This window comes from Misgurnus anguillicaudatus, chromosome 10 (assembly GCF_027580225.2).
Source record: "Misgurnus anguillicaudatus chromosome 10, ASM2758022v2, whole genome shotgun sequence".
In the NCBI taxonomy this organism is placed as follows: domain Eukaryota; kingdom Metazoa; phylum Chordata; class Actinopteri; order Cypriniformes; family Cobitidae; genus Misgurnus; species Misgurnus anguillicaudatus.
In genome coordinates, this window is record NC_073346.2 from 21,011,071 (window position 1) to 21,039,017 (window position 27,947).

A 27,947-nucleotide genomic window follows, 5' to 3' on the forward strand; every position below is an offset into this window, starting at 1 on the left:
ATGCATCTTCCTTGTCAAAAATAAAAATAAAATCCGATTGATAATTTGACATTTCATTTTTACTGTAATCTTCAGGATTGCCAATATTCAAATTAAATGGTAAATTTGAAGAAAGAAATCTGCCAAAGTTGAAGTAACAGTTATTTTCAACTGGCTGCAGGGTCTTAAGCATGCTTGATATGCGTCTACATTCAAAATAACATATTTGCATGCACAAAGATGCGAAAGGTAGACAGTCTCTTTGACATGAGCAGATAAACCTCACCCACTGATTAACATATAATTAGCATATAAGTTGAAAATAAAAACCATGAAATAAAAAAGAACATAAAATTAAAACTGAACTTTACATTTTAATTAGATTTTGTCACTAGTATTGTGTGGCCATTAATAAAAAGCCTTTAAAAATTTATTTGAAGATTCCTTTTCAACTTTGCCTTTTCATTTTAAAATTGTCAATGTTGGCACAAGATTATAGTGAAAATGAAATGTCAAATAATCTTTCATGACAATATATTGATAACTATATAAGCTTAGCTAAGATTAACATTACATCACAAGCAAACCTTTTTAAACCTTGCAGTTGGAGAGGGGCCCTGCCATACAGCTTGGGGCTCTAGAATGCCTTGATTAATGCTGTTTACTACATTACTTTATCTACATAATTTATATCATAAAACACTGGTCAAATATTTGTTATGGAATCTTAGACCTCTCCAACAATATATAATATATAATTTCTCATGGTTTAGGTTTAGAATAGGATATTGCACAGTAAAATCAAGCATTGAAAGGAACATTGGATTAAATGTTACTTGTTTCTTTTCATGCATTTAGGTATACATATATGAACAAAGATGAACTGTTTTAAATCTGAATTTGTGTGAAGTCATATAACTCTCACAGCAGTTATTTCTCATTACTTCAGCAGCAAAAGACAACCCAGTAAGAGGATCAGAGAGGATGGAAGACTCCTGACCCTGGAGCTACAAAAGAATAGATAAACAGATCTGAGAAAAGATTGTTTATAATTATATAAGAAAGTGCCTAAACAGAGACCACTCTGTAAAACAGAAGAAAAACCTTAAAACCTTATATATTTGGAAACTTTACACCTAACTGCCACAAGATAACTATTTAACTAACATGCATACCTGGTATTCCATATCACATCAGTTTCTTGTCCGTCAGTGACTCCCCCCCTGGAATATATATACATATAAAGATTAAGACCTCGGTTAAGACCTTTAGATGGCAAAGCATAGACAGCTTTTTGCATTTTATGCAAAAGTAGTTTTTCTGTGGGGCATTGTGGTAGTGTCTTAATCTTTTGGTTGGTGGGTTTACATTGTCCCACTTTACCATGCTACTTGTCCCACATTTTGTCTGACTGGAGGTGGTCACCCTATATAGGTTCTTTATGAAACCATATCTGAAACTTATCTATGCCCAAAATACAGATTAACCATGAGACTATGACTAGTACATGTAGTTAAAGTTCTAGAAAGCAAAACATAACATGGTTTACATCACAAAATCTGGTTTACATCACGAGTTGCTAAATGCTACATTTCAAACACAAATGTTGCAACAAAAAGTACATTAAGGTTGGTTTATACACTAATATTTATTAAAAGATTGGTTAGATGGATGTTTACCTGGAAATGCAGGGTCCTTGACTGGCACTTACATAAGAAGTAGCATTGATGTTCTTCACTTTTACATTCGGGCAGGGTACAGAATTATTCTGATGCAGCCCTGAGATATCTAAGACAAAACCACAATTTAGCCTAGTTTGTTTTTAATACATTAATCCTTGGTTTCACAGATAAGGCTTAAGGCTAGTTCTAGACCAAAACACATGTCTCAACTGAAAATACCTTGAAGAGTTTGGTTCCAAAACACGATAAACAAAATAGGCATTGATAAACCTGTGGTGGTTTTCTGTGGCGGGCAAGACATGTCCTGAAACCATTTACACGAGAGGCACTCGGGCGAAGGAAGCATGCCGGCTGACCTCAGGGGATCTTATGAAAAACGTACCATTATTTTACACGAAGTCAACGAAAATCGAGCAGGACCAAAACATTTTACAGCTGATTTCTATCAAATCACAGCAGTGATGACAGCAGCAATGAAAGTGTTCTTAAGTAAGTGTTTTGATTAATGCTGTTACATGTAATGTGTATGCATGTAGTTGTCTGCCCTCTAGGGGGCAGGAACGTGTTTCTTTGTTTCTGTTTAACCAGATTGGTTACACCTGTGGGCCATCAGAAGTGCTATATAACAACCTCAGATCTCACATTCCGGCGGCGGAGGTTGAGCGGCTGTCCGGCAAGGGCGTAGGTTTGATCCTGGCATTGGTGGGGACATAAATAAAATGGTTGCATTGCAAAAACTGTTTATCACCGTTTACTTGACATAAACAACAGACAACTCAGTATGCACTTTACTCAGTGACATCTGACTCACCACCCCCGGTGCCATCCCAAATTGAATGTACTATAATAAACAATTTGTTATGTTCTAGAGCCTAATAAACAGTAACTGTTTAAGTCTTTGTAAAAAAAGAAAATCACATTGTAACAAATATGAATCCATATTTACTTTATAACATTGAAGAATATGCAATTAATATTTAATTCTTAATTTAATTTTGCCAACAAAATCCCAGTGTTGAAGGAGGTATATATCATGCTGTTTCCTGAACAACGTTTATTAAAGTTTCTGTAGTTCATGTTATATCTTCTTTTCATTAACAGACAGTTAATCAGTGTGAAAAAGTTTAAAATGCAACCTTACATTATGTATACATCTGTGCAAGTAATCACCACAGTGCAGTAATTTAAGTATTCAGCAATCATGACATGAATTCATGTTTTTACCATGTTGGGGTTATTTTCTTTCATGGATTAGGGACCCCCTAAATAACCTTGCCACCCCATAAAAGGTTGACACAAGTTTGCAACTCCTCAGGTTAACATGGGATTGGCGTGTATTGGTGAAAACACTGTCCTGGAATCATTATGTGACACAACTTTTTCTGTGCATGAAACAGTTACAGTACAGTGGGTATAATAATACTTTCTTCCTCACTTCCCTGTAGCCCGAATAATCATGCGCGTCTTGTTGAGTGAACTTTGGCGCGTTGTACAAAGTGAAACCATCCTATCACACGTAGCGAGTAAAGACAAGCCTTCATAAAGTGAGTTAGAGGGGCGGGACTAAAGAAATGCTAATCCAATCATATTAGCAATGTGAGTTAGAGAGGCGGGAGTAAAGAAATGCAAAGCCAATCATATTAGCGATGTGAGTTACGGGGGCGGGCATTGGAGAGAACGAAAGCTGTTAACCGTTTGTGTACCACATATAGCGTTATTTTTACAGAACGGGATTGCAAAAGATTTCTAAACTCATTTAAATGATTCCTGAAAAAAATATATAATAAGTAAAAAATAGAAAAAACAAGAATAAGACGGACATCAGTGGTTATATATAAATACAGATTAATTGTTTGGTCGAAATTATTGCTAGGGACAATTCAGTCTTCCCTGAATATTGGTAAGGACATGTCCCTAGCGTCCCACCCTAAATCTACGCCCATGCCGTCCGGACACGGATTTGCTCTTGTGTGTTTCCCCAATTTTTGTTCCTGACTAATTTCTCCTACATTGTTATTATTTTTGATATTGTTTTAATAAATTCCCCTAATTTAAATGAACCTTCGTGTAATCCCTCTTTATGTCATGGCAGTGGCTGTAACAAATGCCATTAATGTTTATTTTTTTAATCAGTGTACCATTAATCCCCTAAATAAATATAATATGGCAAAGATAAATGCACATTTATATATTAATTCTATAGATTTATAGCATTCTGAAAAAATACTTGTCATAGATTTATTGCATTTTGCGGAAAAATAATCAGTTTTTATAATAAATCTATAATAATAATAAAATCTAATGAATCTAATCTAATTATAGTTTGAATTTTTTATGTTATTATAACGTAAATATGCTATGTGAACGTTTGTTATAGAAAATAGCTAGTAGTTCCCTTTCAATACGGTTCACTTTGCATTGCGTCAGTTGCTGACACTATAGCCCTTTTCACACAGAAATTCCGTAAAATACACGTAAAATGCATCCTGGATTTTTCCGGAATAGTTAGAGTTTTTGTTTTTTCACACTGCCAAGATAACACGGCATCTGATGGTCCCGGAAAGACACGTGACATGTTGAAAGTCCCGCCCTCTCTTCTACGCAGCGTCTGAAGTTTGCATATTATATATTATTTCTCTCTCCAGAAACAACTCGCATGCACTTTTGTTTATAATAAGACTACAAAGGAGTGCGTGAATGCAGTTCTATGCTGGTGAATGATGTCAGCTTCAGAGTGGATATTTGACGAGCTCCCTGATTTCTGCTTTGATACAGTTTTCAGACATTTCTCATCGTGATTGTTTATATGCATTTAAAACCCGCATTTTGAGGAGCTGAACAATATATCTCGTTGGAATGACATGCGGGTATTTTCGTTTATTATAGCTCAAATGAGCATGTGACGCGATATTCTTTTATGCTGCTGAATGATCTACGTTTCAACGCAGTAAGTAACGAGCTAACTTACCTGATACCTGCTTCAGTCCAGTTTGCTGACATTTCTCGTAGTGAATGTTGTAAATCCCTCATTTTAAAGAGTTGAACCAACTTCATGTTGCCATGACACGCACGTCCTCACTACAGCACGTGCGTCATTGTTTATGCGTCTCATATATCATTTCCTGATAACTGCTTCAATCTAATTTGCAACACTTCTCGTGGTGAATGTTTATATGCATGTTATCTGTCGTTGTAAGGAGCTGAACCATAACTTGTGTTGTGATGATGACGCGCGCGTCCTCACTTCGACACGCCCTTTACGGCATTCTTGTTCACACAGAGGGTTACCCGCGTATCTTACTAGGTCCTCTTTCCGGCAACGATCCCAGAAGATTAACGGAACGAGTTTTTGTTCACACAGATGCTTGTCTGGCAATTTTACGGGTATTTTCTGGGACCAGAGGTCTGTGTGAATGAGGTTTATGAGGGAAACTCCTGTTTACTCCGCGATTGAAGCCTATTGGTTAACGTCTGTAAAAATTACAGACATATGGCGTTCGAGCCCGCGAAAGGGGCAGGACTATGCCCTATAATTGTCCAGAAAAGAGCGCCATGACTCATTCGCATTCTACTTCAGCGCAAACTTCTCGCTGCTCCGAAGAAGAAGAAGCCTTACTCGCCGTCGACACAAGCCCTGCAGCGGAATCCAGGCCTAGCGTCTTCCCCTGCCGTTTTCCAGCTGAGAACCGAAGATAGCGGAATCAGGTCTAACATCTTCCCCTGCCGCTTTCCGTCTGAGAACCGAAGATAGTCTTCGCTTGCCGTGGTATGAGCTCTGTGCAGCGGACACATGCCTGACGAGGTCTCCCCTGCGGCCTCTCCCGGTAAGATAATTTTTTTAAATATAAAGCTATAAGCTTAAAGAGCAGGCACTGTTATGAATCTGCTATGAATTTCCTCCGAGCGTGTCGCCGGTCTGGGACCTCCCACGTCGAGACCGCTCTCATATACACGGTTGTTATATCTATGTTGCGTGCTCCCCCTGCTGTTCCCCCCCTTCACTGAGACGAGCAAGCGGTGAGCCGTGAGACTAAGATGGATGCATAGACAAGCACACATGGGCTATTCCCCCCTGTGTTCTTTCACAACGCAACCGTTCATGCTTTACACTCACAGAGTCTCTCGCTTCTCCCACAGTAAATCCAAATTCAAAAGCTCATTCCCGTTATTTCAGGGAACCGAGGTTATGTGAGTAACCTAAGCGTTTTCATCTTGTCACTTTCTTGGTATAGAAAGCACATTTTTACCGAAATTAGTCAAAATGGATTCATTGCGTTTTGGAACCAAACTCCACTTGCACCGACAAATCTTAAACTGTGCCAGTACAGTGCCATTGATTTGTCTTAAGATATACACCAGTAACATCTTTTCTAAAGAATGATTATAAAAGATGCTTAAACAACTTTCCAGTTCTCTAAAGTTGCATCACAAAACTTACCTTGCATACTAATAAGAACTATGATGTCACCACCCTTGATGAAATCTCTTTTATTGAGGTCAGTTATGTCAAACAAACTGTTTACATTAGGACCCACATATACAGTCTCATTTCCAATGGTGGTTAGAGTTCCATTGTTTCGAGGATTGTCCCACACATACATGTTATCTGTGTAACAAAACATGGGTCTTTAAAACAAAACAAGAATCTTTAAAAGGTTAAACAATGGCTTCCAAACTAGAAACAATGACATTTATATGACTAAAGGTACACTAACTAACTCACCATTGTCTAAACCAGTGGTTTTCAATCTTGTCCTATGGCAGTGTTTCTCAACTCCGTTCCTGGAGGCCCAATGCTCTGCACATTTTGTATGTCTCTTTCATCTGACACAAGTGGGAATGCTGCATTGATCTGCAAACAAATCCTCTCCCCAGTGATGCGCGGGTTGATCCGAAATGAGCGGGTGTCTGCGGTTACGAGTCATCCAAAAATATTTTTTATGATATTCGGGTTGCAGTCGGTCGGTTTGTGTGAAATAAAAATGGCAGTTAAGTATTTTAAACAATTACTACTTTTAAAAAAAATGCGGGCCAGGGAGCGGGTCGGTTACAATATTTATTTTTATTTTTTTGCGGACCGAGTTGCGGGCGGGTTAGTTGAAAACATCGGTCAGGTGCCGGTTGTTTTGTACATTGACCCGCGCATCCGTGGGCTCGTTTACATGCACACCAATAATGCGATTATAATGGGATTTTGTCAATACTGCGATTATACTTTACCTCATGTAAACGCAATAATTCGATAAAATTTCGATAATGCGATTAAGCTCATAATTGCAGTAAGAATAATCGCATTAAAAGAGGTGGCGTACACGTTTATAATCGCAGTATGCGTCCTTGTAAACGCTTTAATCGCATTTGTACCGCACTAACTGAAGTGCGTGTGTGTTTTAGTCACGCACCTTAACCACAAATTCGTTTTAAACTTGACATTAGGAAGTTTTACGTGAACTCGCTGTCAGCAGTCTGCCTTCATTCAGAAATAGCTCAAATAACACGACATCAGTGTATTAAACCATTAAGGGACATTATAACAATAATTATAATGATCCATATATTAGTGACCACACCATAATGATAACTTCATGCTAATTCGCTCAACTAGCACGGCATTACCTAATATTGGATATTTCTTGTAATAAAACTTTTTTGCAATTGTTTACATGTCACTGAATATGCTGTTCTTGTTGCATTTACACAGCGGGAAATTAGCAGATGTCCTCAACTCGCTGCGTTTTTGGCATAGTCATTGTGGTAGAAAAAGCATTAAGTAGTGAATTTCACAGCAACTGCATCAGCACTGGATACCTGAGGTTACTTTGTGTTATAGACCTCAGCAATGAATGAGCTTTACTGCATTTAAGTGCGTGTGCACTTCAAGTTAAAATAGATTTGATTGGTTGTCAATGGTTTATCGTTCATCATGTGCCAAAATTGCTATCATTATAGTTGTTGTGCTATTATCTTTAATATATAACGATTTTTAAAACTATATTTTTATATTGTTTTAATGTGAACGCCCTTTACAGGCACTGTCATATTTATATCTTCATCACGGCACCGGATAATGAAATACATCCATAAGAACGTGTTTGTCATTTAACGTAAGTAAATTAAAACAGTAGACCACATATGTGAGTTCATGTGTGCTCTGCATTGGGCTATGTGTGAATAATCCGAAAATAAAAACTGCATGTAAACCGGAGTGAAGAGCTAGCAAACATCTTACTGCGATTAAGACCTCGCATTATTGGAAATAATCGCATTATTGGTGTGCATGTAAACGAGCTGACTGTCTCCCATGTCTCACACTTGGTTTTGCTTGATTTCTCAGTGCCGAATTTCCCTTTTATTATGTTTATTTTTCCAGCACCAACTGGGACAGCAGCAGTAACTGTTTCTGCGTCCAGTTAGGCTTTCTTTTCCATTTTGGGGAGTTCATAATCCACCGTCATTTATTTATTACATTAGGCTACTTCATTAAGAGCAAGATTTTCTTGCTTTAAGTAGTGTATTTAGGCTAATAGGATGTCAATTAACCAAGCAAGTGTTTATGCAATGTCGTTTTTCATTATTAGGCAATTTGCGGTTTTCATTAGGGTATTATAGGCTAACTTGATTTAATTTAATTTTATTCACAACTTTTCTCTCTCTCTCAGCCTTTTTAGAATTACACTTCACTGGGGCCTGCACAAACATCCCATTATATATGCATTTGTATGACATTACTATTATTATTTTGTGTAGGACACAGACATATATCGATGTCATAATTCCATGATTTGGTGCGTCTGTATATGTTCCGCATGATAGCCCTGTCAATCACCGTGGTTGTTAGAGGAAGCTCGTGTATGGGAATTGACGTCATCTGTAGCAACGAATGCTGCGTTCCTGGCAGGTTTTTAAACCCGTGAGTTACGACTTCAAAACCACGACTCACAACCCTATGCGTTCCAGGCAGCCTGTAACTCGTGTTTTTACAACCTTTTACCGGTGAAAGTGCACTGGAACGGCAGTCAAACCTGTGACTTCCCACCCGTGAACTCGTACTAGATCGATGTACTCCCAGTTCAGAGTCGTGAGTCTTGGTTTTGAAGTCGTGAGTTACGGGTTACAGGTTGCCTGGAACGCAGCAGAAGACTCATGCTGCGTCCGAAACCGCCTACTTCATGCTATATAGTACATGAAAAGCAGTAGGCGAGGCGAGTAGTATGTCAGAATACATAGTATTCGAAAAACTGTATGCGAAAAGTACTCGGATGACCTACTACTTCCGGTTAGATTTTGCAGTGTGCATACGATGGACGCTTCACTATCCCATGATGCCCCGAGAGAGGAGTTATCCAACGAAGAAGAAGAGGCATGCGGCTGTTTTCACGCTGAAATGACATGACGTGATGATGACGTATGTCACGTGATGTAGCAACATGGCGGATGTAGTACGTCCGAATCTCGTTCATACTACCAGGATTCATACTATACAGTACCTACTGTTTTAACACCAAGTAGGTACTTCATCTATTCAGTACCTACTATACAGTATGCGGTTTCGGACGCGGCAGCATCACTCTTAGTTTAGGAGTTGCCATTTTTCCTTACTAAAAGTAGGTCTGAAAGGCGTTGTGAATAACTTTTAAGAGAAAACTCCTAGCTAAATGTTTTAGTGCGATTTAGGAGTACTCTTAGTGGTAAGATAAAATTCTTTGTGAATACGGCTAGGGAGAGATCCATGGACAAGATTGAAGACCACTGATCTAAACCATTACACTTGACTTCAACAGTGGTTCAGCACTTCACAATTTCAAATAATCGATTAATATTGTGGTAAATAAAAGTAAATAAAACCTGCTAAAGCAGTCTCAAAATATACAAACACAAGGTATCAGTAAAAATTTTTTAACTCTACCACATGGAATAGACTGGCAGAGCTTTGGACCAATGGTGAAAAGCTCTTAATATTATAAAAGAAAAAGATCTCACCATAAGTCAAAGATAGGTCAGTGGTGAAGCTCTGCTCAATGGACATGCGCTTCTGTATGTGTGGATTCTGGTCAAGAATCTGTAAGGTCACTTGTCTCCATGCACAAGGCCACTGCAGCTGCTTATCAAACTCACCGGATACTAGACGAAAACTCAAATAAAGGTAAGATGGAAAGTTGTCCAAGAAAACCTGATAGCGATAACCTTCACTAGAGTAATACAGTGGACTATTGGAGGTAGTGAATTCGTTGTTCAATAGGTTCTCAATATTCCTTATCTGCCATATTTGAGGGCACTCCGTCTGTGAAATATTGATATCATCCAATGAAAAGCCTCCACTGGAGTTTCCAGCTCCTTTATTAGCTTCAAATACGACTTGAAAGTTTTTATACGCATTTAGTGTCACATGGTGCAGCCGCCAGTAGTAATCAGGGGTTCCTGCAAAAAAGTGAAACTTATACTTTAATAAAATACATGAACTTTATTCACATGAACATGGAAATTACTCTTTTTCTTAAAAAAAATAATGTTATAAAAATTTAAGGGAACGAGGGTTCCATACATAACTGAGACATTCTCTTTCAGGCAGTCACTACGACGTCACATCGTGAACGAAGAATTGGGAAACCCCACCAAAGCGCCACTGAAGCTGACCCTTCCAGTGCCTGCGTAAAACTTCCTTCTGATGGAAGAGGCAGAACCTGGGCTTACTGCAGAAGGCTGTTGTTATGGAGAGTGCCTCTTTGGCTCCCTCTTTGGGTTGGCTGGGGAACCCGTCACTTGAATTCTAATCGCACTACATTTCCCAGCGGCCCTGTACCTGCCTCTGACCTTGCTGCTTCCAGTTTCCCCTGTACTCAGACTATTTAGGACACAGAGCGATGATGCTCAGCACAAAGTCTTGTTTTGCTACTGCTGACATTCCTCAGCGTTTATCATTGAGTATTTTCCTGCCCAGTTTTCGACCCTTGTCTGTATTTTTGCATTTTGGATTTCTAGCCACCTGCCCTGACCTTGGATTACGTTTATTGGACTTTGTTTGCCAGCCGCCTGCCCCGACCTTGGATTACGTGTATTGGGCTATTGTTAACCAGCCGCCGGCCCTGACCTTGGATTACGTTTACTGGACTTTGTTATTGAATTGCTGCTTGCCGTGATCATTGTCTGTATCACCATCCTGTTCTGCCTTTCACCTCTCTGTTTATACTGTAGTGTTTATGGTTTTAATAAACTGCAGATGGATCCCAATCCGAGTGATGGTTCATTACAGAAAACTTCGCCGCTTCACGATCCAGCAGCTTTCTATCAACTCACCACGGAGATCTCCGCCCAAGCCACACAACTCATGGCGCATCACCCCAGCTGCAAAAATTAACTTTGCTCATGGAAGAGTTAGTAAAGACTCTGCAAGATATGCGTGTCACGCCAGCCACTCCGGCACCATCACCAAATCCAATCGGCGCAGCCGCCGCGGGAGCTTCAGCTCCGACACTCAGCGTAAATCCTCAATTGGCATTTCCTGACAAATATGATGGCAACCGGGCTCAGTGTAAAGGTTAACTTTTACAATGTAATTTATTTGTCGACCAACAAACTGCTTTATACACCACTGAAGAGGGGAAAATTGCTTTCGTGGGAATGCTCCTCACTGGTCGAGCCTTAGATTGGATGACGGCGAGGTGTGGCGAGAACACACATCCCTTTCGAACTTTCAACGAATTTTTGTGTCAATTTCGAGAGGTGTTTGATCACTCACGGGATGGTATAAACGCTGATGAATGACTACTTACACTCACACAAGGTCGAAATACAGCCGCTGAATATCTCATTACGCACTCTTGCTGCCCAAACAACGTGGACTGAGGATCCTTTAAAAACACATTTCAGGAGAGGATTGTGTCATGAGTTACAAGCCGAATTAGCATGCTGGGATGAAGGGAAGACCCTGAATCAATATATAGAACTAGCCATTCACCAGGATAATCTTTTTCGTTCACGGCGTTATAATACCTGTATCACTCCACGAACCCATCATGATAACCCAGAACCCATGCAGGTTGACACCTACCACATCACTTCAGAGGAAAGGGATCGTCGCTATCAACATCGGTTGTGCCTGTACTGTGGAGTACCTGCCCCACCCGTCCGAAACGAGATCCTGCTACTCGGGTGAGTGTACCCATTCTTGCTCTTAATATAGAGAATTGTATTATTATTCCTGTCAGTCTAGCCCTTCCCACGGGGAACATATCTGTAAATGCCATGCTAGATTCAGGAGCAGCTAGGAACTTCATGTCAAAAAACTTTGCTCTAGAGAATCACATTTCCTTAATCCCATGCTCTTCTCCTTTGTCAGTCGAGGCGGCCGATGGACGGCCCTTGGGGACCAGGGAGATAACGCATACCACCACTAAACTCAACATGATCACAGGGATTTTACACCAAGAGGATATCTACTTTTACGTCCGGTTCACCTGTCACATTCCTGTCATTTTCGGATTACCCTGGCTGCATAATCATAACCCCAACATCTCATGGATCATAGACGCAGCTCCGCATCTCACTAAGAACCTCAAGAATGCGCAGTGTCAACAGGATCGTTTGACATTACTGTAGAGATCAGAGATAGAGAGGTAAGAATGGTGCACACGTCGAAAAAACTTAATAGAAGTCTAGAAACAAAGTATTAAAGTATGTCTAGCCATGTCACTCATCTACTTACAATATGTTAACTAGATAACTGGATACAACTTATTGTATAGTTTAATAAAATAATGTATTTTGATTATGCAAATTAACTACGACCTTACTATAGGTATTTTTTAACTACTGCTGCCAGTTTAGGGAATCTCTATGGCTATTATATAAGACATATTGCTGAATCAGTATGTTGTTTTTCTTGTTAATTGAGTCTTTTTTGGTAGCCTATCTTATGCATAGAATTAGTCAAGGAGGTTGATTCTTAAAACTTCCTTCAAAGTTTGATCAATTGTGCATAATGACATGTGCAACAAATACATATAGGATGTCAGACTCATAGATTTGCATAATTTAAAGTTCAGGTTTTAAAGTTTGGGTCAACATGTGGCAAAGCTTTAAAACTGAAACTTATAAAATCCTATCAGAGGTACAATTGTCATTGAAACACACCAGTGGCTTTGCTGTCATCAGGATTAAACATGTTACCCCTCAAACCCTCCCTCCCAACAGAGCCTCCCCACAAAACAAACCCCAATTTAACCCCTGAACATATACTATATATATTTTCATTATTTTTTTACACATCTATAGTTATGCGCTGGCACAGAGTTAGACTCTTTTGACTCCACACAGAAACAGCAACATGTGCGGCATGACATAAGGAACATCCTGGTTCTGTTTTTTTCCGCTCTTCTTTATTCTTTTTTTATGTATTATAGAAGTATCGGGTCGGGACTCGGTATCGGCAGATACTCAAAATCAAAGGACTCGGACTCAGGGGCAAAAAAACTTGATCGGGACATCCCTACTATGAATACAGAGTCATGCCCTTTGGTCTAACGAACAGTCTGTCCATCTTTCAATCCTTTGTCAATTACATTTTCATAGACATGCTTAACCGCTGTGTGATTGTTTATATCGATGACATTTTGATCTATTCCAGAACCATAGACGAACATATCCAACACGTCAGAGCAGTACTCAGGCGCCTCATTGACCAAAGGTTAAAAATGTGAGTTTCACACAACTGTTATCTCTTTTCTGGGTTATATTATCAGTCATGAGGGCATTGCCATGGATGACCAAAAAGTCAACGCTGTCATCAATTGTCCATTACCATCCACCACCAAGGAATTACAATGATTATTAGGCTTCGCTAACTTTAATCGTCGCTTCATTCAGAGCTTCAGTACCGTAGCTGTTCCCCTGACAAACATGACCAAGCAGAACTCACGTCACCTCCACTGGCCAGCCAATGCTCAGAAAGCGTTTCACTCACTAAAGGAATGTTTTACCAGAGCACCCATTCTGCATCTCCCAGACCCTACACGCCATTCATTGTCGAAGTTGATGCTTCTAACGCCGGCATTGGAGTCGTACTATTACAACGCCAAGGTTCTCCCCCAAAGATGTTTCCCTGTGCCTACTTCTCACGTAAACTCAATGCAGCAGATAGGAACTACAATGTTGGTGACAAGGAATTACTAGCCATGAAGGCGGCGCTCGTAGAATGGCGACATTGGTTGGAAGGGGCTAACCACCCATTCTCTGTACTTACAGATCATCGCAACCTGGAATACCTGAAAACGGCACGAAGGCTCAACCAACGACAAGCCAGATGGTCTCTCTTTTTCTCTCGATTCAACTTCACAGTTACCTATCGACCGGGATTGAAAAATACCAAAACAGATGCTCTTTCTCGACAATTCGAAAATGAAGCTGAATCAATGAAACCATAGAACATTATTTCACCCACACTTATCCTGTCTCCTGTTCAGTGGGACATCATCACAGAGATCGAACAGGCAAATACCGAACTAGACATACCAAATGAATGCCTCCTGGACAAACTATTTGTTCCTGAAACACTCAGAGAAAGAACCATCACTGAAGCACATACTTCACTGCCCCTGGGTGTTACGTAGGGGTGGCACGGTTCACAAAACCCTTGGTTCGGTTCGTATCCCGGTTCTATGGTCACGGTTCTCGGTTCAGTACGGTTCTTGTTGTTATTTTTTAACACTCCAGAAATGTATTATCTTATTAATGTATTAATTATCCATAATTTAGGATAAAGTATTAAAAAAAGTTATATCATGTAATCATGCACAAACTGAATTTGACTTTAAGCACATCCCTGAGGAAAGCCAGGCGAGATTTTGACACAGCGAGAGGGAAGACATTGATGATTTCAACATGCTTTTCATTTATTTGGCAAAAAAGAGAATGTGTATTGCCATCTACATGAACTTTGTGTGCATTTTTAGCGCACAAAGATAACTTGCATTTATCAAAAGGCCAACATCAGTGTAGCTTTAAGATTTATCACTGAGAGGCTGCTTAAATACTGCAGAGAGTATATGTGGACGAGAGAGAGAAACATAACGTTTACACCTGTAATATTTAAATCCGTCTTTTTTGTCCACTTTTGACCATTTCTGTCCTGATTACTTTAAGGGGCAGTTTATGAAATAAGATCGCGCAACTATCACACGCTAGCAAAATGAAACTACGCGGAAATCAGCCGCTTTCGTTTTATCAACGAAAGGCTAAAATAGCGCTGAATACGACGTAAAACAGTGTTCTTTACCTCAGATTAGATAAATGGTCGGAGAGAAGGCTGTCGCGTGTGGCTGTATCTATTGTTTTATTTCCGCTGTCATCATAGGTAACATGAAATAAAAAATGTTTCCACACACCAAACTTATACGACGCTGGCGCATCCTCCAACTGCGGGCAGACTTCCTTTTCTCTCCCTCTTGCCATTTCTACACGTAACATGACCGGCAGCACTCACTCTCCACACCAGTCACCTCTTCTTTCGCGCTATTCGCGAAAGGGGAACACGCTATCTGAGGTCACATACAGGGCACGAGGCTACATACATTGCGCATGCCATGAACCGTTGAACCGTACGACACACACGCGCTCCGAACCGAGACAAGCGAACCGAACGGTTCTAATTTTTTCATGAACCGTGCCACCCCTAGTGTTACGGCAACCATTCAACTTCTGCAAAATCGGTTTTGGTGGCCTACTCTAAGAAGGGAAACGATCAACACGGTTCATCAATGCAGAATATGCAACACCCAGAAACCAACCCATCTATTACCTGCTGGACTACTGCAACCACTTCCTATTCCTCAACGTCCCTGGTCTCATATCGCCATTGACTTCGTCACAGATCTCCCCATATCTAACGGAAACACTACCATTTCACCGTCATCGATCGATTCTCTAAGGCATGCAGACTGATACCTCTTCCCAAGTTACCCACTGCCATGGAAACGGCAGAAAAGTTGTGCAACCTTTTCTTCCGATTTTATGGTCTACCCAAGGATATTGTCTCAGATAGAGTATCCCAATTTATATCTCGACTATGGTCTGCATTTAGCCTGACGTTGTCATACTCAATTAGTCAGAATTTCAGTCTGATACCGCTCCATTGGGCTATGATTATGAGGCATGTCTCAACTGAAAAATGCCTCTGCACTCAATTGGATAGACCTATGACCAATCAGAGCAACGGAGTGTGTGACGTATGTTGAAATGACGTCTTTTGCAGCATGACCGAACTGCTAGTTATTTCGCTACAATGACACTAACATTGTGATTATACTAAGTCTGAGTTAGCGAACGTACATCAACACCTACTATGTTTACAACATTTAATTTATATCACAACATTAAGTATTTACTAAGTCATATAGTCAGACTATTTCTTACCATTTGTACATTAGTTGAACTTCATCCATGACGATACCCATTACGTTTGCTTGAAAAATATCGGAGCCTAGCATGTCCGTCCACTTATTCAGCAGCCATGATTCGGGGGTTCCGAAAAGAAGCTGGCAACGACCGCTTATTATATCCATCTTGTTGTGCACGCCAAGCTGCATCGCCGTAATACCTATTTCAGTTGCTTCTTTAAATTGGTCCTCCATAAGTGCGACCAACTTTTGCCGAATCCCATAGAAAGGACGGCAAAAACATCTTTCCGATCAACAAATGCCTTGATTGCGTTTCTCTGTTCCTCTTTTAAAATCAATGCTCATTCAATATCTTTAAGAACAGACTCAATGTCAGAATCCACACATCTGAATTCTACAGCGGCAGCCATTTCGTTGTAAATAGATTCAACACATGCGCTCTTTGTTGACGGGGTTGATTACGTTACTGTTGATCATCTGTCCATCATCGTATAAAGCCCGCCCTGACAATTTGATTGGTCGACCAACTTTGGGTCTCGCATAGTAGCTCCTCAACGGAGAAACCCCAGACCGATCTTTCCGTCTTTTAAAATATTGTGGGCGGGGCTAAGATCAGCTGGCACCCAGGCTAGTCTGCATTTTTTAAAGCACTACTAATTAATGTCAGTCTCACCTCAGGCTACCACCCTCAATCGAACAGACAGGTGGAGAGACTCAAACGAGAACTCACAAGATTCCTCTGATCTTACTGCAATCAGAATCAACAGGACTGGAGTCGATATTTGATGTGGGCCGAGTATGCTCAAAACTCTTTACGCAAACCTTCTACAGGCCTAACTCCTTTCCAATGTGTACTAGGCTTCCAACCCCCAATGTTCCCTTGGTCAGGAGAACCAACCAATGTTCCCACGGTAAACGACTGGATGCAAAGAAGTGAGGAGACATGGGATCAGGCTCACCATCATTTATGACAAGCCATCAGACGTCAAGAAACACAGGCCAATCTTCATCGTCGCCTTTATCCCGATTCGAGTGATGGTTCATTACAGCTGGTCACTATTTGTTCCTCAACCCACAATAGTGAACTAGGCAAACTGGGAAACAAACCTGCCTGGGCGGAACTAGGAGGCTGCGGAAGCCACCCCCTAAAGAGGTTTGCCACTTGAGTGGTGTCTGAAGTACTCAATAGGTCTTTGGATGTGAAAACTCTCTTAGTAATATCCCATACTACAGAGACGCAGAGCAGGCTCTGCTAAAGAAAAAACGCGGTACATTTTAACTCCAATGAAAATTCTCACATGAAAATTCCATCACATAGGTGGTGGAGGAGTACAAAAGCCTTTTATGTAACATTTCTGCACTTACGGTGTTCCATGTCTGTTGGTGAGGAACCACAAGCTAATGCATAAGATGATGCCACACTTCCCTTAGAGTTAGCTCTCAAATAAAAAAGGGCATGGGTGCCCTGCTCCTGATAGGCAAGGGTGATTGTATCCACTATCCAATAATTTATTGGATCCACTGACCACTGACCACCTTAACAGACAAAGAGCTGATTGTGGCTCCACCATCAAGAGAGGTGAGAGGTGATGGCTAAATGGTTGGTTCCGGAAGGGTTTTCCATGGCCGCGTCAACCATCATGAACCTTGGGAAAGAAAGGTACAGGTGGTGGGGGCTGCGCTTTCCTTGCAGCCTCTCCAATAATAATGGTCAAGCCAGCAGACCGATTCAGCACTGTTTTACGTAGATCCTCCTTCTGGAGCTTTTCTGCTGCATCTTTAACATGGCTCAGCATAGACGAAATGACATCTTTAAAAAGATGCACTTGGCGTGACACGAGAGACTGGCTGTCTTTAAAAAGATACAAATTCAACTCGTGCTGCTCTTTTAGAAGAATCACTCTTTAATGCTGTGCTGGGGAGTACAACGCACACACTTAAACTCAAGTTCAAGACTTGAGGTGGGAAAGGGGTGGAATTCCACCAGCTTTTGCTGGAGTGCCATTTCTTAAACCAACTTCAGCATGCAGTGACGTCGTAGTGACCGACAGAAAGCGAACTCCTTTGTCCTTAATATTGTTATGGGGTTACAAAAAAACAATACAGACCATGCTACTTTTTACACAGTAACAGTAGCTCAGTGTAGTAGACTAGATGATACACATTAGATATGATATACGGAGAAAATAAGTATTTGACACATCAGCATCATCTTACAGAATCATTAACAACAGTCCTTTTACAGTATTTCTGATAACAAGGGAAATAAATAAGAAGTAAATTACATTTGTTTATACAGCAAAAAAGGAGGCGTGTTCCGTTACACGGCGTGCCCGATTTATGCTGGCAAGCGTGGGATTCCCCCATCTCCTGACATCATTGTAGCGCTTTGCAAAACGTCCTGGGGATGCCCACTGATGAGACAATTGTGGCTATTTCCTCCCACGCCTGTTTAACCGACACTGATTTGGGCGGGTTTCTCCAATCCCCATACAAAACAACTTCTCTGTCTTTGACTGCTCTTATAAGAACGTAAGTCTCCTCGGCTTTGAACCGCTCCTGGCGCGCGCCTGGTAATCCATCATAATAATGGTAACCCGGCATGGAACTTGCGCACTTGCGTTTTAATGGAATGTTGGATAGCGTTCTAATTGGTTTATTTGACGTTACTCCCAAACCACACCTATGAATAATGAACCTACTTCAGACCAACCCCTTATTGATTTGCGCCTGGCGCAAGAGTTATTTCTCCCGCCGGGAAAATAGCAACAGCGCCCAAGATCCTCCCACAAAGTCACTTGCGCTTCGCACTTGCGTTTCAGATTGTTAAAATAGGGCCCTAGGACACTACATTAACAGTTCGCAGTAACTATGACTGAGATTATTTTAGTATAGCAGTCATAAAATGACTGGTTTCTTAAAATATTGTAAAAATATTCTTATAAAAATAAGTTATTAAGCATTGCTATCATTGTATAATGTGGAAAATATTTCCAAACATTTTATGCCATTTATACATCCAAACATGTTAATAATGTTAGTTATGATGAAGATTATAGTCAGCAAAAAATGAGGAGGCCTGTGCCCCGATTTATGTCTAGCAGCACCCCTGCTACAAAAGTATTAAACTTCGAATGCTTGATTTCCTCTAGATTTTAACCGAGAGCATGGAATTTTAAGAAGGAGTCTGGATTCTGATGTGTCAAATACTTGTTTTCCCCGCTGTATAAACGAATGTAATTTACTTGTCATTTATTTAACTTGTTATCAGAAATGCTTTAAAGTTACAGTATGAGCAGTTTGTAAGACCTGTGATCTGATCCATAAGTCTCAAAGTTCCTGTGCTGTCAGCTGCATCCTGGTATTCCCTGATCCAGATGTTAAGCTGGTCGTTTACATTGCCACTGTGAAAGTAATAAAACTGGACGCATTGAACTTTACAATCTCTTGTCGGTGTCATTTCTCTGCTCTCCAGTCTAGCTGAGTCGCCCTCATTTCTGCCCACCAGACTGAAGTGCATGAAGGAAGAGGTCCCTGCATGATATAAAAATGTACGTTTAGTTGACATATGGGGAAATAAAAGTGAAGACTGAACTATTTGATTACAACATGCCAAATTTTTGAAAAGTAATCTTGTTGTAATTTATTTACAAAGACCTGAACAAAACAGGTCTTTTTATAAAAAATTAAAAACATGAAGCGTTTATGTTATGGTGTCTGTTGTCTGTCTATTTAGTCTTGTATTTTGGTTTACTTATATTCTGTAGTCCTTGTTCAAGTAATCTTTTTAATATAATGTCTTTGGAAAGACACAACTTGCTGACATAAAAACAAAAACTTTCGGTAACGCTTTAGATTACAGCCCGGGAAGTACTGCATAAGTACAGCGAATTTACAGTATTTGTTTCTGTAATTATAGTATACATATGAAGTACGTACGCATAATTATAAGGTAACAATTTATAATATTTGGGGAACAAAGGGGTAACAACCAGGAAAAACACAAATAATATATGCAGTATTTTACAACTAAGGGCTAACTATTTTAATATTACATGGTATGTATGACTTATATGCTAAAAACGTGCGAAATTACAAATTATTTTTACAGTAAGTAATTCATAACTTCGCACTAACAATTCCAATATTAGGCCTATGTGATATTGCATATGCTACATGAAAAACAATCTTATGTTTGGGAGTAATTTAGCGAGAACACACACATTCACTGAATTGGCTCGATCACACTCTTCTCCACATATAGCTGGTGCGTGGTGATCGCACTGGCGTTATACCATGGCTGCTTTCACATGGTTTCTTAACATTTTGTGTTACTTTTAACACAACTTGTGTTATATTTTAACACAAAATCAACACAAAATGACACATAGGCTAATGTGTTAAAATGACACATATTGTGTTAAAAACTTAAAGGGACACTTCACCCATTTGGATTAATCTTTGTATAGTTAGAACCCCAGTCATGTTTTTGAATGGTTGTGCATCGTTTCCTCAGTTGCCGCTGAGACAGGAGAAATACAGATTTCAGTGCTGCACTTCCTTCTTTCAATGATGTAAAAATCATCATTTTGGCATCATTGAAAGAAGGAAGTGCTATATCTTTGTTGAGGGAGTGAGACTACAAACACCCCTTTTCTTGGTCAAATAGGCACCAAATTCAAAATGCATGTTACATTTCAACTACAAATATGACGCACTTTCAATAAAGATTAATGTTTCTGTGGGTGAAATGCTCCTTTAACACACAAAGATGTGTAAAAAATTTACACATCCTTTCTAAGAGTGTATTTTCTGTAGTTACTGTGTAAATATACCATTGTTTTGTGTTGTTACAGTCAAAATTTTTTACCCCTTTGTTTCACGTAGTTACAGGGTAAATACAACATCTGCGGGCTGTAAATTAAAGTGGCACTTGTTACCCCCTTGTTTCACGTAGTTAAAAAGTAAATACAACATCTGCGGGCTGTAAATTAAAGTGGCACTTGTTACACCTTTGTTCCCAAAATATTATAAATTGTTCCCTTAAAATGACACGTATGCACTTTATAAGTACACTATAATAACAGAAATGTATTCTGTAAATTCGCTGTACTTATGCAGTACTTTACTGCATATATTATTTGTATTTTTCCTGGTTGTTACCCCTTTATTCCCCAAATATTATAAATTGTTCCCTTATAATTACATGTACGTACTTCAAAAGTAAACTATAATTACAGAAACATTCGCTGTAAATTCGCTGTAATTACCCAGTACTTTCCGAGCTGTAATCTAAAGCGTTACCAAACTTTCTAACAGCATTCACTAACTGAAAGTCTCACCGTTTGCCTCTTTGCCCAAGTAGGTGTGATCAGTCACATTGACGCCTGTCACTGAACTCACTCTCTGCCATCCGGGTTCAGTTGAAGGACAAACATTCATATGACACAGAGAGTCGTCATCAAAACTACAGTGATCAAGGAAAGAGGTGGACGAATCTATAACACAAAAATATGTGCAAAATAAGTAACACTGGGAAAAAAATCTTTTTTTTTATATTACTATTTCTTTTTACAGTGTTTTCTGTTTTGTGGTACAATGTAGCTTTATCACATTGCAGTTGTATTTATCAGACATATACACCACTAAAACATTCACAAATGTGTACAAACGGCTATATATAAAACTGATACTTACTGCAACTGTAGAGTTTATTGAGCTCAAAAGCATCATATTCACTCATGTCGATACGCTGACCAATCACATCTTGAAACTCAGGACGCTTTGTAATGATTGTGGATCCATTGCCATTGCTGAAGGCGTTTTTATCATAATGCATCACAGACATGTAGTCATATGGGGTACCTTGGAGGCTTGTCACATTCTCACTGTGTTTATCGAAATTGCTTTTTTGCACTGAAAATAAAGACTATTGCAATTATTAAGATGCAGTAAGGAATACTTTATATATGTCACACTTTTATAATACATTATTTCATACAAAATGGTAAAACATTATAGGGCAACCTTCAATGATGTTTTCATAATTGATTGTCACATAATCATCTCTGTCATATCTTGATTGCTCATGATAAAATCCCAGTGCATGGAGAAACTCATGCTCAACAATTGCTATTATTCCACAGCCATCCCCAATGGAAATTTTTTGGCCCTGGAAAAATGTTCGCCCGATATATGACCAACACCTGCAAAATCATATCTTAAATTAAATTCAGTGTAGTGTAATTTAAGATATGTCAGATTTTTTGTAAATGAAATGATACTGTACCCTTCAAGCCTCTCTACAGAAATGTAATAATCTTCTGTTGTCCTAGGCTTAAAGTCAATACATGATTTCAGTCTGAACTGTTCAAAGGCCCTCAGTATAACTCCTCTATAGTTTATATCTATAACCACAATCAGAACACATCATGTAGGAAGGATATGAATATATATATATAAACTTTAAAATAACCTAGATTTTCTTATTCAGATTAGAACTCAGCACATAGGGGACAGGGATTTGCCAGCGGTATTGATCTCCCAAAATTGTACTCCTTTCCTTTGGCTTTAAAGCAAACAGAAAAGATTATTAACAAGCAAATATCTACTTATTAAAAAAGTAGTCTCTCAGAAAAAAACTCACCACCATGATGTCTCCCTCTTTAAGATGTAAACCTACAGTTAAGCCACAAAAAGCAACCGAGTTTCAATATTCTCATTTTATAAAAAAGATAAATGGAAAAAAACCCATCAATTTTCATAATTTCCCTGAGCTTTACATTCATAGCTGTGGGAATGTATATTCATCAGGGATGCTGAGAAAAAAGGAAGGGGTGATTCCCGTTTCGCCAAGATTTAGGTTACACTGTCAAAAATAAAGGTACGAAGCCGTCACTGGGGCAGTACTCTTTAAAAAAGGTCCTAATATGTACCATTTAGGTACAAATATGTACCTTTAAAGGTACATTTTGGCAGTTCAAAGTACTAATATGCACTCTTTGGGTACAAATGTGTACCTTCTTTAAAGGGTACTGTCCCAGTGACAACCTTTGTACCCCCATTTCTGAGAGTGTATGACTTAACCTTAGACGCTAAATGTACATTACTTGCATACAGCCTCACTGCAGTTTTATAAAAATAACATCAATTTAGTTCATTTGTAGAAAGAATGTGCATCTGCTTTAACATGAACTGCAGTGCACAGCAAAAACTAGCAGAAGTCACGTGACAACAGTGAAACAGCGAGTTGATTGAAAGCACGATGGTGAAGACAAAATAACAAAAGAACGTCTCGGGTTACATATGAAGAGTTTGGTTCCAAAACGCAATAAACACCATTTAAAAAGTTGAACGTTTTGAGAGTTACTGCCAGAATCAGTATTATCAGGTCAGTATTAAAAAGTAAATTCTTAATTTTATGCAAAATCCAATATACGCCGTGTTATTATGTCATCTTTTCTCACACAATGCAATAAACGGCACTCCTCCTTTTCTACAGAATGCCATAAATCCACTTCACAGATTGCAGCGCACCGTTGCAATGTAAACAAACAAGAGTACACGGAATCCTAGTTTTCCTCATCTACTTTGTACTTCGTGATCAACAAACAAACAAAAACAAAATAATACTTTAATAGCATTGATAAACCTGTGATGGTTTTCTGTGACGGGAAAGAAACGTAAGCCAACAACATCTAATAATTTACGCAGAGGCACTCGGGAGACTGGTGCTTGTTTGCCCGGCCTGACAGCATCAACTTTCTGTCATGATAACACATTGACCCCAGGGGATCTTATGAAAAACTTTGTATAATTTTACTCAAAGTCAACGAAAATCAAGCAGGACCAAAACATTTTACAGCTGATTGCTGTGAAAAACGTTAAGCGACGACATCAAGTATAACTCAGCAATGACAGTGATCTTAATATGACAAAGTAAGTGTTTTGATTAATGACATTAATGTTTATATTTTTAATTAGTGTGTACAACTTGTCAACTAAATGAATATAACATGGCAAAGATTTCATCTTGTCACTTTCTTGGTATAGAAAACACGTTTTTACCAAAATTTGTCAAAATGGATTTATTGCGTTTTGGAACCAAACTCTTCATATATACCCTTGTTCCCTGAGAATGGAACGAGACGCTGCGTCACCGTAGTGACGCTATGGGAACACCTCCCAATCCACAGGACTACAAGTACATATCTGTGTGTATAAAGCACAACTAGCACCTAAGATCCAGGGGCCTCATTTCTAAAATGCTGTGTAGAAACCACCCTACATTTGATCTTATGATAATTTATCAAAAAAAAAAAAAACGTACGCCCAGAAAACCTGCATACCCCTTTCTTTCAGATGTGAAATCTCACAGATGTTTAGTTTCAGATCGGCACTTTTAAACGATGCCTAATTAATGTCATGGCGCTAAGCACTTTTCATAGTTTTTATGAATATGGACTTTGCCATGGATTTTTGCGCATTCACACTTTACTATCAAATCTGTGCATACGCATGCTTTATTAATGAGGACCCATGAGTAGAAGTAAGATCCAACTCATAAAACTGTACACAAGTGAGTGTACCTGCCGAATCACAGACATCACAGACAAGGATGTCTTGATAGATACACAAAGCTTTGCGGCTGATGTTGTAGCTGGCTGCGGAAGATTAGTCTCATTGCTTTTTCTTATGTCAGTAGTGTTCTCTTCTTCGATGGGTTTTTCAGATGTTTTTTAAAGAAAATTGTAAGCTTGGGGATTTCTCTCAGGGTTTCTTCATTTTTCTGTTTTTGGTTTTGTTTTGTTGCTTTTTTCTCTTTTTAGCGCTTTAGTTTATACTATACTTATATTGAGATGAGTAAGCTGCATACATGGTTTTTTGCATGTTTCTCCTCATCTTTCCTCTTTTTCTACCATGGGCACGTGATCTCTTCTTTTCTCATCCGTTGTTCAATGTGTGCATTACATCTTCCAGTCTCCCTCCCTATGAGGTGTCGTCATTGGAAGCTGTGACACATTTTTTTTACACAGTTGGAAAGTCAATAAGGACACTGTAGATTACAAACTATCCTTGGCTGGAGACTCAAACATTTAAACACACTATGTTTGCCTATAGCAAAAACACAATAGCAAAATGCATGTGGACAATGTTGACATGCCAGGGATGCTGCAGCACTCTCAGCACCCCTACTTCCCATATTGTACTCTTTACTCCACAACATTTCTATCCATTACCCTAAGAACCCGTTATTTCTAGTAAAAAAAGAAAAATCTTAGAAATAATGATTAATTATCACATAAGAGGGGTCCTAATATTGTGCCCTGAGGAACCCTGGTGGACCAAATTATGAATATGTCCACTGCCCAGGTGACAGCTTTTTATACCTTTTGATGAAGTGAACCATGAGAAGTGAACATGCTGACAACGTCCATCTCTTTATGTGTACAATATACCCATGTACTACCTCCTACCGTGCGTAAAATGTCAAAAAGTTCAGATTATCTCAAACTATATAGCTTATTGAACATGATAGATTACTGTACTGTCACCGCAGTCACCAGAATTTGATACAATAAAGCACGTCACAAATGTGTGGTCAAAAGAAAAACTACAGCCACTGAGTGATGCTATCATGTCTGGACCAAAATCTCTGAGGAATGTTTCTAACACTTTGTTGAATTACAGAAGAATTACAGCAGTTCAGAAGGCAAAAGGTAGTTCATTCTGGTACCAGGTGAGCTCAATATGGCTAGTAAGTGTATGTTATATTTTAATTGTCTGTCTAAAGCATAAATGTACATTTATAAACTTAAATTAAGTTCTTAACGTAATACAGTTTATTTACCTTTGTTTATTTCAGGAATATCCTTCCATTCTCTCTCAATGACTGACAGAAAGTAAAATGAGAAAAAAAAGTAGATTAGTAAAATTTCACACAAGCAAAGTAAAATAGTTACTTTTTAAGATTGCTTCTAATAATTGGTGCTTTAGTCTTCTTCAACAAGTCTTTTGAATTCTTGTTTGTTTGAAAGTTGTCAATATGTGATTTTATTCAAATCCTTGTAATATAGCAAGAGCATTACATCTACTTATTTATAGAATAACAGTATGATAAAAATAAAATACAATATTATATAACAATTATGCCATAAAAATATATAAATACACACAATCTTTACTTACTAAAATCACATTACAGTAACTTAACAATACATTTTATTGACTCACACTGTACATTGTGTTGTGCTTTACATTTATTTAGCAGACACTTACCAGTTCCATTTAGTAAAGGCTGAGGATAAAAAAAGTAAATATCGGTATTGATATAAAATGTTTTGCGTGTACACATGACACAACACATCACTTTTGCTATTACATAGCGATCTCTATATAACACATAGGTTGTGGACTATCAAACTTACCACTGGCGATGGAGAGCAAAAAGCCAAGTTCAGCAGAAGAAAGGTCCACATATTCATCATCACTGCAAATTATACTGAAATCTTCTTTAACTGTAACTGTACCAGATAAGTTTAGCAACTTAAAAAAATCATTATGATCCTTCATACTTTAGTTCATTAGTTAATTAATTTTCCAAATACATGTAAGACCAACAAAATACATGTATAAATATTTATAAAACCTACCTCAGACATTCAGTTTGTAAAGGTAAGCAAATAAAATCTCTTCCTGCTTGTCATGTTATTTTACAGTGTAATTCTGTTCTTCCTCATCTCACTACCTATACGCACATTGCTGATCATAGACCACACCTTCTGATGAGACGAACACAGGGTTTTATTTTTAGTGTTTATTTTGTAATATAATAATTTTATATTAATAAAGTACAAAATAGGAAATTAAATAGGTAACACTTACATTAAGTAATACAATTTTCAGGATTTAATAATCCATGTTAATTTCAGTTAACGAATACAAATATATTGTAAAGTGTTACAATTAAACTTAATGGCAAACCTTTTGAATGAAATCCACTTTTATGCGAGAACATGTTCTCATAATTCCTAAAATCGGTAATTGAAGATAATGATGTACACATTATTTGTTGTCATGCTGTGAATGCACCCCATGCTCCACTGAACATCAAATCTCTAGTCTGGTCTATCCTGAAAGTACTTATTTTGAGGTTACACCAGACTCTTTTGAATCTACTGGAATTATTAATCTGATTTATATTCAAACAGCACAAATAATGTATAAGGCAAAAAATAACCTACTCCCTGGCAATATTCAACAACTTTTTTTTAAAAGAGAAGGGAGATATAATATAAGAGGTGAGTTCAAATTTAAACAATTGTGTGTCCGACCGTACAACATTAAAATGTTTTTGTGTTTCAATATGTGGAGTTAAGTTGTGGAACAGATTAAGTTTAACACTTAAACAATGTCCAAGCATGACTCAGTTTAAAAACTGCTGTAAAAATAAGGTATTTGCAAGGTGCAGAGAGAAAGAAGGTCGTTAGTTATGTGATAGTTTATATATCTTTATTTTATTTCTATGCTATTGTTTGTTTGTATTTTTGGTGTGTGGAAACAAATTGATTAATATCAATGCCGGCCAACCGGTTTTCAATTAAAAAGTAGTGGAGAGGGGGTAGGATTAAATAAGCTTATGCTTCTTCCTACTTCTTTTCGGACATGTGTAAGTTAAAATTGTTTTCTTGTTTTTCATTTTAAAATAGAGAAAAGTGAAAAAAGTATAATTATTATTATTATGATTGTTTGTTTTGTTGTACTTTTTATTACATGTTTGAAATAAAAAGCTATTTATTCATTCATTCATACTGGAGTAGTAATAAAGGGCGCTTCCAGTCAAAAAGTGATTTATTACCCCAGGGTAGACAGGTAGTGTTCCCGTGCACCTATCAAT

General features: G+C 38.6%; 1 protein-coding gene across 1 annotated transcript; it reads right to left on the reverse strand.

The window, feature by feature from the left end:
• On the reverse strand, window positions 1-26,813 carry LOC129447967 (meprin A subunit beta). Its single transcript, XM_073872092.1, has 16 exons — window positions 26,704-26,813; window positions 26,479-26,540; window positions 26,330-26,348; window positions 25,902-25,943; window positions 22,698-22,729; window positions 22,538-22,619; window positions 22,341-22,455; window positions 22,079-22,257; window positions 21,749-21,967; window positions 21,394-21,549; window positions 19,361-19,585; window positions 9,642-10,079; window positions 6,100-6,267; window positions 1,659-1,767; window positions 1,155-1,202; window positions 1-986 (listed from the first exon to the last, which is right to left on the reverse strand). The coding sequence occupies exons 2-16, from the start codon at window positions 26,536-26,538 to the stop codon at window positions 920-922; spliced, it is 1,959 nt and encodes a 652-aa protein (XP_073728193.1). The 5' UTR covers window positions 26,539-26,540; window positions 26,704-26,813; the 3' UTR covers window positions 1-919.
• Between the last annotated feature and the right edge of the window lie 1,134 nt (window positions 26,814-27,947).

Excerpts from the sequence above, each read along its gene's own strand:
- LOC129447967 (XM_073872092.1), bottom strand. The coding sequence starts at position 26,538 with ATGATGAATATGTGGACCTTTCTTCTGCTGAACTTGGCTTTTTGCTCT. Across the intron at positions 22,620-22,697 it reads AAGAGGGAGACATCATGGTG|CCAAAGGAAAGGAGTACAAT; the intron begins GTGAGTTTTTTT and ends TTTGCTTTAAAG. Across the intron at positions 987-1,154 it reads GATGTGATATGGAATACCAG|CTCCAGGGTCAGGAGTCTTC; the intron begins GTATGCATGTTA and ends ATTCTTTTGTAG.